This window comes from Notolepis coatsorum, assembly GCF_963971535.1.
Source record: "Notolepis coatsorum genome assembly, chromosome: 9".
Classification (NCBI taxonomy): Eukaryota; Metazoa; Chordata; class Actinopteri; order Aulopiformes; family Paralepididae; genus Notolepis; species Notolepis coatsorum.
This window is the reverse complement of record NC_140173.1, coordinates 74,663,355-74,681,104: the sequence shown is the minus strand read 5'-3', so window position 1 is coordinate 74,681,104 and position 17,750 is coordinate 74,663,355. Positions and strand designations below refer to the sequence as shown.

The following is a 17,750-nucleotide window of genomic DNA, read 5'->3' as shown; positions in this document are numbered from 1 at the left end:
CCTACTGTGATAGCTACACCTAAACCAACTCTGACTCTTTCATACCGTTATAAGAATATTGACTAAAATGTTCAAGAATGTAGGATTAATTAAAATAATAATAATAATAATAATAATAATAATAATAATAATAATAATAATAATAATAATAATAATAATAATAATAATAATAATAATAATAATAATAATAATAATAATAATAATAATAATAATAATAATAATAATAATAATAATAATAATAATAATAATAATAATAATAATAATAATAATAATAATAATAATAATAATAATAATAATAATAATAATAATAATAATAATAATAATAATAAATATTTAAATATTTTAGAGTTTGGATTTTCACTTGAATGATACATAATCTGGTCACAGAAATAAAAGCATCAATGCTGTGTGATTTTAATTCATTGTCAGAACAGTGAATAAAATCTCATGGCAAACATGATCTCACCCTAATGTAAGAGAGATCAGGGACATTTTGTGTGTTCACTGGCTGTTTAATATAAAGATGTCAAGAAACCTCACAGTCTCGATGAGATATGATGACACACCACGTTACACTGAGCAATTGAGGTTCTAGTGTTTGACGCAAGTCTGTAGTGCCAAGTCTTAGACTGGACAGAGTTCAGTTCACCAGCCGAACCCTCAAAGTGGTCCTGATCACGTGCTTCTCTGCTATGAGTGAGGCCACAGCCCAAGGCACTGCATACTCCAGAGTCACCAGTCCTGCCAGGTTGTAGCTGAAACCAGAGTAGTCCCAGGGACACGCCCCCAGCAGCCTCAGCCCCGTCCCCCAGCTGAACTCCCACAGGTAGATGAACAGGGTGTAGGCCACCAGACGCACAGGTAATTGGCAACGCTGTGCCAGCAGCGTGGCCTTCAGGCTCTCCATGAGGTAGATGGCGGTGGCGTACATGGGCAGTGACCACAGGCTGGTGTATCCTGCCAGCCTCCGGTCCTGGGTTTGGTACCAGTCACACACGGCGGTGAAGGCAACCTCACAGAGGCAGCCATGCAGGGCGTAGATGTAGAGCCGGGCCAGGGGACGGAGGGGCCCACTCCCAGGAGCCTCTGTTGGGTCGTTCTTGTCATCAGCAGCCCCTGTCACAGGGGGACAAATGCACACCGTACCTTCACCATAACGGCATCGTATGTTTGGCTCCTGTTGCAGAATGAATGATAGGCTGAAGGAAACGGTTGTGGGCCAACCCTTGTGGGTTTTTAAGACACCAAGAATACCATTGCAGTGGTCCATTATTTCATTTCATTACAGAATTATAGTTTATCATAAAGCACAGTCTTAAATTAAATATTCTACCCTCTCTCAAGCTTGGCAAATAAAATCTGCTACAAAAATAATTCCCTTCCTGAAGCACAACTCAAGTTTTCATATTCATCCCGCTCAAGGAAATCAACATAAATGGAGGACATTTTACTAAAAAGTATATCCCTTGCGTCCTCGTAGACAGACCAGTAAAACGAAAAATTAACCTCATTCTCAATTTCATTTTAGCTTGCACACTTGTCCTCCTCTGGAGTGGCACTAAACCTGCCAGTCTATATTTATATTTATGAAACGGGTAGCTCAAATCAAGAAATATGATTGGTTCATAACCATGGTATAATGAGCATATATCCACAGCTATGATTCTAATTCCTTTTCACAAAATCATGGTTTAATCAGTATCACTCCGCATCTGAGGAAAAACAAAGGTTATCCTATAACCCTAGTTATATGATTACTGGCAAGCGTCTTGCTCGCCTATTGAACTGGCTCGTTTATACCTATTGTATAAATTGAAAATATTCCTCATGCACCGTACATCTATCCAGCCACGCCCACCTCCGGCTACGTATATAACCCTGTGGCGTGGCTGTGCTCCTCCTTCCGAGTCTGAGTTTCATTAGAAAAACAGTCAGGGGTCCTCAGGGCCGCAAAGCAAGACGCTTGCCAGTAATCATATAACTAGGGTTATAGGATAACCTTCGTTATATTTCGTTACTGGCTACGAGTCTTGCTTGCCTATTGGACTAATGGGTGGAGCAAGGCGCATATAGACCCGATAAATGTACCCACTGAGGTCCCCTTTACGACCATCAGAAAAAATGGGGAGGGTCCTGGCCCTCACACTCATCCTAACGAGGAGCGGAGGGATAGAACTCTGATTAATAATGGATCATTAGCCCTCCATCCTTTTTCCATACAAAAAATAATCCAACACCTGCAGGTGAAGTGGAAGGTCTGATAAAACCGGTAGCCAGAGCCTCCTTGATGTAAGTGTTCATGGCTGCACTTTCGGGCACCGACAGTGAGTACAAGGAACCACGAGGAGGAATAGAGCCTGGCTGCAGTTCGATGGATGAATGAATGAATGAATGAATGAATGAATGAATGAATGAATGAATGAATGAATGAATGAATGAATGAAAACTTTATTTAACAGATTGCAGAATGGGTACAATACAGTACGGCTCAATACACACAATTGTTAAGGGGATGCAGACCAGAGAAAGACGTTTGTCTTGTTTACATCAGGGTCCCCCATTTTCAATTCATATCGACATTTATGACATACACAACATACATGACATTTATGGCATAGGGACATACAGGTATTTAGTATTTATACATTTGTGACATAAACGGTATTCAAATATACAGCACTGTTACCCATAGATCCTGACAGAGTATATACATATCATATGGCACAATCATAAGGTCGGTGTGGTGGCAGGATGGTAACCTGTTGTTTGCTGAACACCTCACTGAGGTCAGCATAGACAGTGGGAATGCCCTCTGGTAATGGGTGTGACTCCACGCTCATGATGTTAGTGCTCTCCATGAGGGGATCCGTTGCACAAGTAAGCGTGGAGAACTCCTCACACAGAGTCTAAACTGTCCTCCGCTGGAGCCTCCTCTCAGAGGGAGTCCCAATCAAACTGAGAATCCCATTCCAAACTCTCTTCCGGATCAACAGATGGTTGGGAGTGCAATGGTTGAAATGGTGGGTTCTGGAAAACAAGATCATCCACCACTTCTTCAGAATCACTATCGTTCTCACTACACTGCTTGTAAACCGTGGGTAACAGAGGAATTTGGATACAACGGTGAAGACACTGGGGACCCCACTGTATGACAGTGTTCCTCTCATTGCCCCAATTGATCTGTGGCTTATGTTTACTAAGCCACGAATGACCCAGCACAATGGGATACGTGGGTGAATCGACCAAAAATAATTGAATGCGCTCAAAATGGTTTCCATAAGCAACCCGCATAGATAAGAAATTGGTTCTTTTGGTGACACTGCCTGTACCTAATGACCGTCCGTCAAGTGCTGTGACACTACAGGGCTTAACACATTGGTCACCAAAATCACTTTTCAGCGTTATTGCCCGCCATGCGTTGACCGCCAACATCGCTGTACAGCGTTTTTTAGATCAATATTAAATTTTTTCGCCATGGCATTCATAATTCATCCACCCAACCCCCGATGCCCTAGTGGGACCCTAGATGGGACTGCAACGGCTCAATACTGATGATCGGGCGAGTTACACTCTCGCCAAAACCGGATGTTGTCATCGGTGCGTCGAGGAAATTCCTCCGGCAGTCACATCTCGCTACGGGACTCCTGACAGACACTATAGTACATATGGATCGCTGCCATAACGCAATAATCGATATGATTTCGTCGTTTATTGCACCATACAAACCGGAAATGGATCTAGGCGATCGCCAACGAATAATTGGGATCTTTCTCCTCCATTATCATTGGCGCACGGTAAGAGAACAGTAACGTTATTTTCAACCCGATTGTGCATTTCCTTGTTTGCAAACCATCTGATCAATATATCCACCCATACTACATAAAGCCGTTACTGATGATCAAGGAATTATAAACGACCCACCCCCCCCTTTCCTCCACGCATGATGAAGCATAATGTATACCGATCATAAACATTAGAATTTTTTAATATAGCGTGTATGGGAAAGAAACGCCAATCGATAATCTATCATATGCGTTTGGGCCTATAACTAGCGTTTTTGGAATTACAGCAGAAAAGATTAAAAACATACTTATATTCTCAAAGGTACTATTAACACAACAATGTATGAATGAAAAAGTATAATGTTCCCACATCCTGAACGATAGATAATTGATGTTGAATGGGCCATAGTAATGTCAATATAGCAATACAATTTAAAAAGTTATAGCCCTGCAAAGAAGGTAAACATCTCCATAGGCTTTTAACGGTGGCAGAGAGGGGTATAAGATGGGCACAACCCCCGGCGGTCAATGTGTTAAGGAGGGAATGTACAGGTATTTTAGAGTCCCCAGCCCATCTGGAATCGATAAAGCTGTCTACAGCCCCTAAGGCATCAACCTCAACAGACTATTCCAGCCTAAAACTACGGGCAGAAAGGTTCGAAAGGGAGTGACATGATGTCTCGCTAGTGTCTTTCGGCCCACTAGCGAGACTGACCGTTTCCCTTCAGTTTAGGACACTCCACCCTCGTGTGGCCTTTTTTCCTGCAGTACCGGCACCAGTCCACACGAGAACCAGTCTCTCTGGAGTCATGCACAGACATGCTATCCAGCTGCATAGGTTCAGACGAACTGTCTACTGAAGGGTGCAGAGGAACTTCCTCCAGCGGGGCACGAGTATATCGGTCCCGCCTCTCACGCTCGCGTTCTCTGATCCGGTTAGTGACCAATGTGTCAAAACTGTCTGGAGATCACACAACCGCCAATGCATCTTTAAGATCAGATAACGCATTGGTGAACAAAGTAATGAGTGGTCCTTCTGGCCAGCCTGTAGCCCCAGCCAGTGTTCTGAAAGCAATGGAAAACTCAGCTACACTACTGGTGCCCTGGTGCATGCGCGTCAGTCTCATGGCGACCTCTTTATCATAGAGTTCATGATTGTTACGACCCTGGCTCAAAGGCACGCAACCTATGTGCAAACCGACACCAAAACCTGTGTTTAACTCAAAATACTACTCTAACAAGGAATTACTGGTACAAACTAAAGAACAAAGAATGAGAGAACGTGACAAGTCTCTGCTTCCACACTATTCTCCAGCCACAGTCAGGCTGCATGTGTGACTGAGAGACTAGCTTTAAGCTGCCAGGCATGTTTCCAATCAGCAGCAATCAGCTAATTAGCAGCCATCACCTGCCTGCAGTGACACAGGAGTAATCAAGCTCATGGTACATAACACCTCCCCCACCAAAATGGTTGCCCAAGAGGCAACCACTACACACCAAACCCGTAAACAAAACAAAAAAATATATATTGTGACCCATTAGTTGTCAGGGCCCCTACCACAACAGCGATAACGGGCACCACAATCACCGTGAGAGGGCGTCTGCCAGCACGTTGTCCCTCCCACGAATGTGGCGAATATCCAAGTTATACGCTTGGAGGAACAAACTCCATCGCATACACAACAAGGGGCAAACTGTCTGTATACACAACAAGGGGCAAACTGGACGATCCAACGTAAACATCAAAATGGTTCAAGGCAAGAACCATAGCGAGCGCTTCCTTCTCTATAGTAGAGTAGTGCAGTTGATGCTTGTCAAACTTTTTAGAAAAGTAGCACACTGGATGCTCTACCTCTAATGCATCCTCTTGCAGGAGGACGGCTCCAGCACCGAGGTCACTAGCATCGACTGCTAACTTGAATGGCAGTTGAAAATCAGGAGCTGACAGAACTGGAGCACTAATCAGAATGCCCTTGATGCTCTCAAAAGACTGTTGACAGGTCTCAGTCCACACGAAAGGTACCTTAGGACTGAGCAGATTAGTCAGAGGGGCAGCAACAGAAGCAAAGTTCCTACAGAAACTCCTATAGTACCCTGCCATACCTAGGAAGCGCTTCAACTCCCGCCTGGTGATGGGAGCCAGGAAGCCCACTATAGCCTCCACCTTAGCTGCAATGGGGCACACATGCCCACGTCCAACCACCTTACCCAGGTAGATAACCGTGGCTTGTCCAAACTCACATTTTGCAAGGTTAACTGTCAAGTTAGCTTCACCCAACTGCTTGAACACTTCCGCCAGATGCTCCACATGTTGTGACCAAGAGGAACTGTGGATAACCAGGTCATCCAGGTATGCTTCACAGAACGCTACCCCTGCCAGGACCTTGTTCACTAGCCGCTGAAACGTCGCTGGGGCATTTCGCATGCCAAAGGCCATCACTGTATACTGGCATAAACTCTCTGGTGTGACAAAAGCGGATATCTCACGTGCTCGCGGAGTAAGCGGAACCTGCCAGTATCCCTTTAGCAAATCCAATTTACTTACAAAGGCTGCTGAACCCACCCGATCGATACAGTCATCCATCCGAGGAAGAGGGTACGAGTCCGGCTTGGTTACTGCATTAACTTTACGGAAGTCAGTACAGAACCGATGAGTGCAGTCTGGCTTATCAACAAGCAGGCAGGGGGAGCTCCATGCACTAGAACTAGGCTCCGCAATGCCATGTCTCACCATATAGTCTACTTCCTTACTCAAGATCCGTCGTTTTTCTGAATTCACCCTGTAGGCATGTTGCTTAATTGGCCCTGCACTACCAACATCAATGTCATGCTCGAGTACATTAGTACGACTAGGGACATCAGAAAACAAACATATATGCTGTCTAAGTAGGCGCACCACATCCGTACGCTCAGGAAGTGGCAAGTACGACAGGTGGGAGTCCAAGTCACCTAGTATCTGAGTGTTTGGCAACCTGCCCTGAGAAATCTCCTTCGACACAGAACAGTCGGCTACAATAGGAGATGCAGAAATCGTTAGAACAGCCACAGGCTTGACCTCTGACTGGTCAATCTGAGCCCTATCATTGTACGCCTTCAACATATTGACGTGACATAATCTACTCTTGCGCCTGCGGTCGGGAGTCTTAATCAAGTAGTCGACCTCACCAACTTTGCGCTCAATTGAGTATGGCCCACTGTATTTAGCCTGTAATGCAGAACCAAGAATAGGCGAGAGAACCAACACCTTGTCTCCCGGTGAGAACACCCTATGACGGGCCCGCTTATCATACCACACCTTCATTTTTCCTTGGGCTACCTTTAGGTTCTCTTTCGCTAGTTCACATGCTCTACTAAGCTTAAGCCTGAAGTTACACACATAGTCCAGCAAATTAGTAGAGGAAGGAGTCTGGTCAGCCAACCACTTTTCCTTCAGCAGTTTCAAGGGACCCCTCACTGTGTGGCCGAACACCAGCTCAGCCGGGCTGAATCCAAGAGACTCCTGGGTTACCTCCCTAGCAGCAAATAGAAGCAAAGGGATATCATCATCCCAGTCTTTTTCAAACTCCGTACAATATGCCCGCAGCATTGTTTTGATAGTCTGGTGGAATCTCTCCAGCGCCCCCTGGGACTCTGGATGGTAGGCAGAGGAAGGGCAATGCTGGATGGACAACTGTTGGAGGACCTGAGCAAAGAGACGGGACATGAAATTAGACCCTTGATCTGACTGAATAACTTTCGGTAGGCCAAAAGTCGAAAAAAAACCTAACCAGAGCCTTGGATATAGCTGGGGCTGTGATCTTGCGTAGAGGAATGGCTTCAGGGAAACGGGTCGCTGCACACATAATAGTCAAAAGGTACTGGTTCCCTGTCTTAGTTCGAGGGAGGGGACCAACACAGTCAATGAGGATCCGCTCAAAAGGTTCCCCAACAGCAGGGATAGGCTGCAGAGGAGCCTGAGGAATCTTCTGGTTTGGTTTACCAACAACCTGACACACATGGCACGAGCGGCAATATTGTGCCACATCTGACTTTAAACCAGGCCAACAAAAATGTCTTAGCACACGATCATAAGTCTTCCTGACTCCCATGTGACCAGCAAGATCATGATCATGTGCTAGATGCAGTATATCAGGATGATACATGGCTGGAACAACAATCTGAAACACACTGCCCCAGTCATCCAGACTGGACAGGTTAGGTGGTGTCCACTTTCTCATGAGCACGTCATTGCTAACAAAGTATCCTTGAGACGTATCTATCATTGCATCCTCTAAAACCGCCTCTTCAAAGAGGGACGACAAGGAGACATCCTTGTTTTGCTCTAGTACTAGCTGCTCATGAGACGTATCACCTTACCAAAACCCTCATCAGGGCCACTTTTCAACTCAACAAAGAACGTTTGTCACTAAGTGTCATATCACAATCTGAGTTACCAACATCATGGGTGTCACATTTGACCTTTGACATTGCGCGTGTTATAGCACACACAGGGAACACTCCTGGATGTTTCTGTGCCAGCTCATCAGGAACCTCAGAAACTACAGGGATAGGAATTACAACCGGAGTAGCCAGCACTTTGCCACCGGCCAAATCGTTCCCTAGAATGAAGGACACCCCTTTTATGGGGATGTGAGAACACACTCCTACAACAACATTGCCTGATACTAAGGGAGAGTTTAGCGAGACCTCATGCAAAAGGGTATTCACAAAGCCTCCTCCAAAGCCCTGAACAATGGCACCGGAATGCAATGAAGAATCTTCCGAAAATGGCAAAATCCCATCCAGAATGAGAGACTGAAAAGCTCCTGTATCTCTCCATATTGTAATAGCCTGCTTTGACCCTAGTGCACCAGCCAGAGAAACAAATCCATTCATCATAAATGTTGAGGAGCCCTCTAGCTCCCTGTCTGCACCTTTGATACTTCGCACCCCACCCTCTAATGCCGGCATAGGTGTCCTGCCCATGGCTTCTACCAGAGCCACAGTTTTTACATTTTTCTGCTTAAGCACAGGGCACCCAGCAACGATATGACCAGGCTCCTTACAGTAAAAACATATAACCCCCTCTGGGAATGCACTAGCAGAACCACCTTGCCTAGGAGTCGAAGTAAACCGACCAGCAGACACGGGTGCCGGGAAACGGCTCCCCTGAAAAGGACGCCTACCCCTGGACTCAACATGGCCCTCCTCTACAAAGACAGATTTGTGTGTCAACACAAACTCATCAGCCAAGACAGCAGCGTCGCCTATCTTCAATACCTTACGCTCATTTAGATGCGTGGAAAGGGTATCAGGAACACATCTTTTAAATTCCTCTAGGAGAATCAATTGTCTAAGCTGCTCCCTTGACTCTGCTTTCTGAGAGGTGCACCACCTGTCAAACAGGTTCTCCTTCTCTTTTCCAAATTCAACATACGACTGTCCCTCCGACCTGCGTTAGCCTCTAAAACGCTGACGATAGGCCTCGGGGACTAACTCATAAGCCCTCAATATGGAAGCTTTAACAAGCTCATACTCAGCACTTTGTTCAAGGGACAGAGCAGTATAGGCTTCTTGCGCCTTACAAACAAGAACACACTGCAGCAGCAGCGTCCAGGCCGTATCAGGCCACTTCAACGTGGTTGCCACCCGTTCAAAAAGGGAGAAATACTTTTCCACATCCTTCTCAACAAAAGGAGGCACCATCCTAATATTTTTGCCAACATCAAAACCGAAACGCGACTCTGAAGGTAGAGAACCCGCCTGCAAGGCAGCATGCTTATATTCAAGCTCCTTCTGCGCACGCTCGTGCTCCAGTAACATTTGTTTCTCCTTAAGCTCACGCTCATGCTCACGCTCCTCTCTCCTCTCTTTAAGCTCACGCTCCTCTCTCCTCTCTTTAAGCTCACGCTCTTTAAGCTCACGCTCCTCTCTCCTCTCCTCACGCTCTTGTAGTAGCTGTCTTTCCTTAAACTCCAACTCTCTAAGCCTCCACTCACCCTCCGCCACATCAGATAGTAGCGGAGACGCGTCAGACAAAAGAGGCTCCTCCACCCTCGCCGCAAGCACCTGCTCCCTAACGAGCAAAGCCCTCAAAGCACCCAAGGCAGTCGGTTTCAAACGCTTCTCACTGGCAGTAAGCTCCACCTTGTAGTGCACAGCAAGCTCCAGAAGCTGTTCCTTGGAAAACCTTTCCAACAACTCATCAGAAGGGTGATCAACAAAATCCTTTATGGAAGCCATCCCTACTGCACCAGCGCTCACTCTAGAGTCACCAAAAACACCCTAGCATACACACAATTTACCTGAGAACCACTGAAGAACCACGAAGAACCACTGAAGAACCACTAAAGAGCCACTAAAGAACCACTGAAGAACCACCAAAGAACCACCGAAGAACCACTGAAGAAACACTAAAGAACCACTGAATACCGCTGAAGCACCGCTGAAGCACCCCTTGTTAGCGTTAGCATGCTAATGCCAATACTAATAACTACAAGGAGACGTGGTGGAAATGTGTGCTCTACTGAGCGCACCTTTCTAGTTTGCAAAAAAAAAAAAAAAAAAAAAACCACCCTGAAATAAATAGATGTGTCATACGCGCAGGAGGTCAGGTGCTAACAGGTAGGCTAACCAAACACTCAAAACAAACAAAATAAATACAACAAACAAATTCAAACAGGTGCCCCTTATAACCTGATACGACTACTTACGCTTCTATATCTAAACTGCAGTCAAAAACGGCCCACCACATGTCTACCCTAAGAAACACTAAATCAGGCCCTACCACACTACCTGTGTTTTCTGGCCCCCTATTCTACCTACCCTTAAGCTAATGCCCTGTAGACCTAACCCTCTTCAACCACACCTGCTACCAGCCAAAGATCATATTGACCATCCACCCGTCAAGTATATGGTATGGTACAAGACAAGTAGATGGTGCTAATCACTTCTCTGACTGCGCCAGGAGTATGTGGTGCACAGGAAGCTAACAAACAACCAGAAAATAATGTCCCTACCTACATGTGGTGTGCACTAAACTATATATTTTAACAGCATTAAGTAGTCACATCAAATTACAAACAAATAAGGGCATAATCACCTGTTTGATGAACGGTTCAAGCCCCCACGTTACACAACATGTAACGAACACCACCCACACTATAGCACCACGACACACCATGCAAAACAAAAAAAACACCAAACAAATTCTAGGGGTATTTCCAAATTCACTCCCGGACGAGCGCCCAACTGTTACGACCCTGGCTCAAAGGCACGCAACCTATGTGCAAACCGACACCAAAACCCGTGTTTAACTCAAAATACTACTCTAACAAGGAATTACTGGTACAAACTAAAGAACAAAGAATGAGAGAACGTGACAAGTCTCTGCTTCCACACTATTCTTCAGCCACAGTCAGGCTGCATGTGTGACTGAGAGACTAGCTTTAAGCTGCCAGGCATGTTTCCAATCAGCAGCAATCAGCTAATTAGCAGCCATCACCTGCCTGCAGTGACACAGGAGTAATCAAGCTCATGGTACATAACAATGATCAAAAACTATCTCCATTTCATTCATGAGTCTCTGTGAGTAATTTAATACTGGAGCCTGAGCCTGTATGAGTAGAACAGCCCAATCGAGGGCGGGTCCCTCCAACAGAGATAGGATTAGAGCAACACGAAAACGAGAAGGCTGGGCTCTGTTTATCTTGCATTGTGCCAGAAAACCTCTGCATTTACCAGACTCCCCGCTAAAGGGCGAGGGGAGCTGGACTTTAGCCTCACGAGGCAATGGCTGGGGTACTGTGTGTTTTGCTTGAGGGACGTTAGGAGATATTTGGGAAAGGACAGAGACTTGTGCATTGGCTATGCTGTCAGCCAGATTACGCATGGAACCTTCCATCTTGCACAACCCTTCATACACGCTGTATCACCATGAGGGCTTGTTGCTGCTGAAATTGTTTGATAGCTTCCTCATGTGAAAGTAATCCTTGATGCTGTGCAGCAAGTGCACGTTCGAGACCTGTATTATCTGCTGACCCAGTCATGGCTTTTTCATTCTGTAAGGGCTGCGTGTGTGTGTGAGTTACGAGCAGATAATAGGAACTCTTTAAGTTATCCGTGTAACGAATAACCACAAAACTGCTTATGCAGACATTAACTCATTGACTGCCAGCTATTAGCCTTATCCTGTAGTAGCTACTGCCACTGCTGTAAACGATGGGAATCGCTCACCTTGTTTGCAGGGCTATAACTATATATATATTATAGCTATGGATGCAATACTATGGCCCATTTGACATAGAGTATCTATCGTTCAAGATGTGAAAGGAATAATTTTTCCATCCATACATTCCCGTTTTATATCGTGGTGAAGTATGGTTTTAGAGCGGTTTAGGGTAATTCCTGGGAGGCTAGTATAGGCTGCGACACATATTATACTTAATCCATTGGCATTTCATCCCTATACATGTTACAATTACAAATTCAAATGCATATGATCGGTATATTATGTTCCATCATGAATGCATGAAAGGGGGGAGGGGTCGTTTCTGATTGATTGTCAATAACAGCATTCGTTAGTACAACAGCATACGCTGATCAGGGCGATGGCTATGAAAACAAGGCACAATCAAGCTGAAATTGTCGTTAAATTGCTCTTACCTGTGAGATTCCAAAAAGAATATTCCAATTATTTGATTGCCATCTGGTAGATCGTATGTCCATTTGGGCCACGACATAACCCACCACAGCATAATGAATCGGGGGTCCTGAAAAATATTCAATGCGATCGGGTGGAGCCCTCGGTCCAGGCTACTAGAAAAGTCCGCCCGGAGGACTCTCATCGACACATAGAGAGATACACAGAGTCTCAAAGGGAATGCAACATCGGCCGCATACCACCAGGCGGCGGTATTGGACTTTTGCGATCTCAGACTCATTCCCTATGGTTACACAGCCTTCCTGGATGGATTATGAATGGAAATAGCGAATAAAAGGAATAAGAAATATATAATACTATATATATAAAATATAAAAATATATAAATATAATACTTCCCAGGTCCGGGTGGTGATGCCATTCTTGGGATCCAAAAAATAGCAACCACAAAAACTACTGAATGCCACTTGCTTGCCGTGTGCGTATAGCGAGCACTTCCTGAAGTGAAAGAAACGGGAAGGCGGAAGTACGGTCACACCCCTCGCCTATATTCATATAGGCGTACAGGGGCGTGGCCGGACAAGTGTAAAAATGTAGCGGAATCTTTCAAAGTAACGTGGTATATCCCATAGAGCAGAACGGGAGCAAGGAACGAAATGTAACTCACTTCAGGCCATTGCATATGGTTATTATATCACAGCTAACGGGCTGTCAGAACTATGCCCCTTAGCTGTGATATAATAACCATATACCATGGTCTGTCGTGAGCTATTGCTAAAATAAAATATATACAGAGTAGTCCAAAACCGTCAGCAGTACAAGTCCTGGAGAGAGAAAAAACACTGCTGTGTTTATAACTGTAGTTTTATACCAGCAACAACTCCACTAACTTCCTCTTGTGCTTGAGTCTTCCATATTTCACTCTCACCTTGCTTGTGTTCTATATCATACAGTATACTATATACTATAGTATAACCTATCCTTCTATCAAACCTGTGTTAACCTACTACTGTACATACTTTTACCTACCTCTCTCCTCTCTATCAGACCTTTATCTATGTGGACTGGACTCAGTATACTGTATACTCCATTATCAATGTTAATATTTGTCTCTGTGTTCACCGTGCTTTTAAAATGATAACAATATGGAATATGAGACTAGTTTTGGAATGTGAACGGAAATAGATAGACCTCGCTACCTTTATGAACTCTGACTTCTTTCTTATAATACATTTTCTCTGCCTGACTAAATAGTAAGTAGGTTACAGGAAGGAAACTGCTACCTGTCAGATACTAACATGTTATGTTTGTCAATATATTTAGCTTATCATACATTTCATATTCAGTGACAATCATTTCTTATGGTATATATAATATTTCCTGTCTTTCAGTCTGTTTCCTTGTAAGAACCCTATCGTAGTTACATCACACCTACTGTATACTACTGTGTGCTGTAATAACTGTGACTTCCTACAAATAAGCGACTAGTCACTTGTTGTGGATTGGTGATAAGGGTTTGATACAGTGAAATACAGTTTCGGAACTGTGTCAGTCGTCTAGTCTCAGGGCCCTTTCTTCCTCCCTTCCATTTAAGACAGTGTCCACGCTCTCAAGAGGATTAACCGGCTAATAGCCCTGGCTTAGCAATGCAAGGGCTTGGGAAATCCTTAACAAGTTGTCACGCTGTATATAAAATTACGCTAATGCTAGTTAACACCAAATCAAATAGGTAGGTGTCACTTCAGTTACTTGGATTATTCTGATTAATTATTTAAGAAATCTCTTCATCAAGGCAGCATTAAGTAGGCTCCAAGTGTTATTCAATCCAATTACGTTGCTTCAATGCACCAGAATTTAAATCAGGCTGCAGTGAATGTATAATGGTGCGACGATGTTACAGTGTGTGTGATCTTCAAAGGTGCTACACACGTTATTTAACAGGACCATAAACTAGACGTTCTCACCTTGGTTTTTACTGGCTGGAGTCCTCCTCACATGCAGTGTTTGCGCCTCCATCTCTGGACAGTCTATGGGACGCAGAGGCTTTGCATTTAATCCTGCTTCCCTGTGTGTGTGTGTATGTGTGTGTATGTGTGTGTATGTGTGTGTGTGTGTGTGTGTGTGTGTGTGTGTGTGTGTGTGTGTGTGTGTGTGTGTGTGTGTGTGTGTGTGTGTGTGTGTGTGTGTGTGTGTGTGTGTGTGTGTGTGTGTGTGTGTGTGTGTTTCGATCCCAGGCTAAACATTAAGCTGCTCCATGTTATCAGAGACAGACAGCTTTTCTCTCCCCTGTCTATCAGCAGGTCCCTGCTACCTTATATGGGTCTCTCCAGGTTCCAGCTTCACCCTCAGCCTGCCTACCTGGGCCAGCCTACACACCTGAGAACCATCACATCATCACGGAGCCAGGATAAGAGGCCTGTACTCTGTACTCTGCATCGACCTTACCCTTGTTCTCCTGTGTGTAGGATCACACACCTCCAGCCTGCAACCCCACCTTTGGACCTCACCAGCCTGCACTATCCCGGGACCGCATCACACACATCCCCCACCTGTATTCTTTCAATCCAACAATTGACTACTTGCCTTCCTTGTCATTCTCTGGGTTTCACATGAAATACCCTAAACCGCCTGTTTGTGTGTGTATCAGAGGTAAACAGTGTATCATATGAGGGGCATTTTCCTGCTGTATGAGCCTTAGTGAGAGGAGCTTGGGGACAGTTACTGGGAGTGTCACTGAAACAGCTCCAAAATATAGGGCAGGGGCTTATTCATAGAAACAAAGAGGACTGACCCTACTATGCCTCTTTTACCCAACAGGCAGGCCCATGCTATGTAGATGGTTATAGGGGGGTGCACTACATTTTCCAGCACATTACACACTACACACAAATAAACTTCAGTTTAATATGTCTTTACAGCTGACACCTTTGAACTGTGTATAAGGATTACGTTTTAATTTGTCATGAGTCATGATTATAAAAAGCTACAGACACAAGACTGAAAACCTTCTTAACCTACATCAGAGTATCCATATAATTTTCACTAAATATATTTAAAAAAAAAATTGACACATTCTATTGATGCTGCACCCACAGACTTTCACACATACAGTTCACATTTATACGTGTTTATATGTGTTTCCATGCATGTATAAATAGACTGGAATATGCCATAAAGTATCACTGGGTCGATAAGCAGATGGCAGGGCTGACATGGCGCCACTATTAGTTCCTGTCTGTTTGTTTTGTGTGCACTATAATAAAATATAGATAGAGATAAATGACAGACCTGCAGATCAGAGTCCAGTGACACTAGCAAACAAAGTGGGAGGGCTGGGAGACGAGACCATACTGACTCCGCTGTCAAGTCATTGACCATTGAGTCAATGGAAGACAAAGTTCTGAGGTGTCCTGTGATGCTAGGTGTTCTGTGAAGCTAGGTGTTCTGTGATGCTAGGTGTTCTGTGATGCTAGGTGTTCTGTGATGCTAGGTGTCCTGTGATGCTTGGTGTTCTGTGATGCTAGGTGTCCTGTGATGCTAGGTGTTCTGTGATGCTAGGTGTTCTGGGATGTGCTATTTGTGTTCCAGCTTACCTGCATGTACATAAAGTTATCCTTAGATTGTTTGATGAAATTGGTATTCATTTGTAGAACGTGTTTTCAAAATCTCAAGCTCTGCCCTCTTTTCTTGATCATCCAATCACAACTGTTGCTTCAGACGCTGTTTTTTTTTCCAAACACGAGTGGCATGAGGCCCCTAAGGGGGTTTCCTACTGTCACCAGTCATCACACACATAATAACCCTATCCATAAAACAGGGACACGTCCCCAAAGACTTTGTGAGAGTGACCTCCCTGCACAAAAAAGGCAGCAAATTAGACCCAGTCAACTACCGCCCTGTTTCTATTCTTACCTCCATCTCGAAAGTCATGGAAAAAATAGTCTACGAACGGGTCGAAAAGTACCCCGCGGAAAAAATCGAATCTACGAATTCCAATCTGGCTTCAGAACATCCCACTCCACTGACACATGCCTTCTCTATTTGAACAACCACATCAAACAAGAGGTGGACGCTGGCAAATACTGCGGCATGGTCATGCTGGACCTCCAAACGGCTTTCGACACTGTCAATCCATTCTGATTGACAAGCTAAAAGCAATTGGTTTTGATATAGATATAGTTTTGTATTTTTTATTTTTTTTATTATTATCTTTTTTCCCCTTTTTCCGTTTTTCTCCCCTCCCAATGTTAGTCGTTATGCCAATTCCAAATCCCTTTCCTGGTCGTTGCGCACACTCTACCCCCTACAGTCGGTCTGGGAGGGCGGAGACTATCACATGCTTCCTCCGACACATGTGTACCCAGCCCACCACTTCTTTTCACCTGGCAGCGCGGACTCTCACTGGGAGAGTGTAACATGTGGAAGGTCACACTACCTCCCTCCAGATCTTTCCCTCACTGTGCAGGCGCCCCGACCGAACTGTAGGAGTCGCTGTTTACAACGACCCGGACCCACCCACCGGCTTCCCTCCCGCTGACTGCCAATCGAGCCAGTATGACGGCCGGCCAAGCCGGAGGCAACGCTGACAGCCGGATTCGATACCAGTGTCTCTTGCGTTGGTGACGAGCGCTTAGTCCGCTGTGCCACCCAGCCGCCTGGTTTTGATAGTTTATAGAATAGAATAGAATAGAATAGATCTTTATTGTCATTGTTACAGTTGTTACAACGAAATTTTTAAATGCAACCCTAGGTGCTAGTAAAAATATAAAAACAGTCCTAAACACAGTATTAAATATAAAAACAGGGGTGGGGCATAAATAACATTAATATAAACAGGGGTAAAAGAGAATTGCACTATCCCTAATGTTGTGTGTGCGTGTGCGTGGGGGGGGGGGGGGGGGGTGCAAGGGAGACTGTTGTTTTAAAATTTAGCTGAGTTTAGTGCACATATGGCCCTGGGATAAAAACTAAACTTCAGTCTGTTAGTCCGGGTGGGCATGACGCTGAAACGCCTGCCCGAGCGCAGCCGCACGAGGTGCTTGTTGCCCGGGTGGTGTGGGTCCTTCAGTATTTTTACTGCTTTTTTTAGGCAGCGGGAGTTGTATAGTCCCTCCAGTGAGGGGAGAAGGCAGCCGATAATCTTCTGGGCCGAGTTGACGACCCTCTGGAGCGCCCTCCTCTCTGCGGCTGTGCAGCTGAGAAACCACACATTTATGCAGTAGGTGAGGATGCTTTCCACGGAGCAGCGGTAAAAAGACACAAGCAGGTCTTGTCTGAGGTGGTAGTTTCTCAGTACTCTCAGGAAGTAGAGTCTCTGCTGTGCCTTCT

General features: G+C 44.9%; 1 protein-coding gene across 1 annotated transcript in view; it reads right to left on the bottom strand.

The window, feature by feature from the left end:
• Positions 1 to 640: 640 nt before the first annotated feature.
• The window catches only part of LOC311234669 (transmembrane protein 229B-like), a gene marked incomplete at both ends in the record, with an annotated part of 37,534 nt that continues 20,424 nt past the window's right edge, over positions 641 to 17,750 (bottom strand). The window contains 2 exons of the mRNA XM_084321914.1: positions 641 to 1,116; positions 14,387 to 14,449. Coding sequence (XP_084178040.1) covers positions 641 to 1,116; positions 14,387 to 14,449 — 539 coding nt within the window. The remainder of the gene's footprint in view (positions 1,117 to 14,386; positions 14,450 to 17,750) is intronic.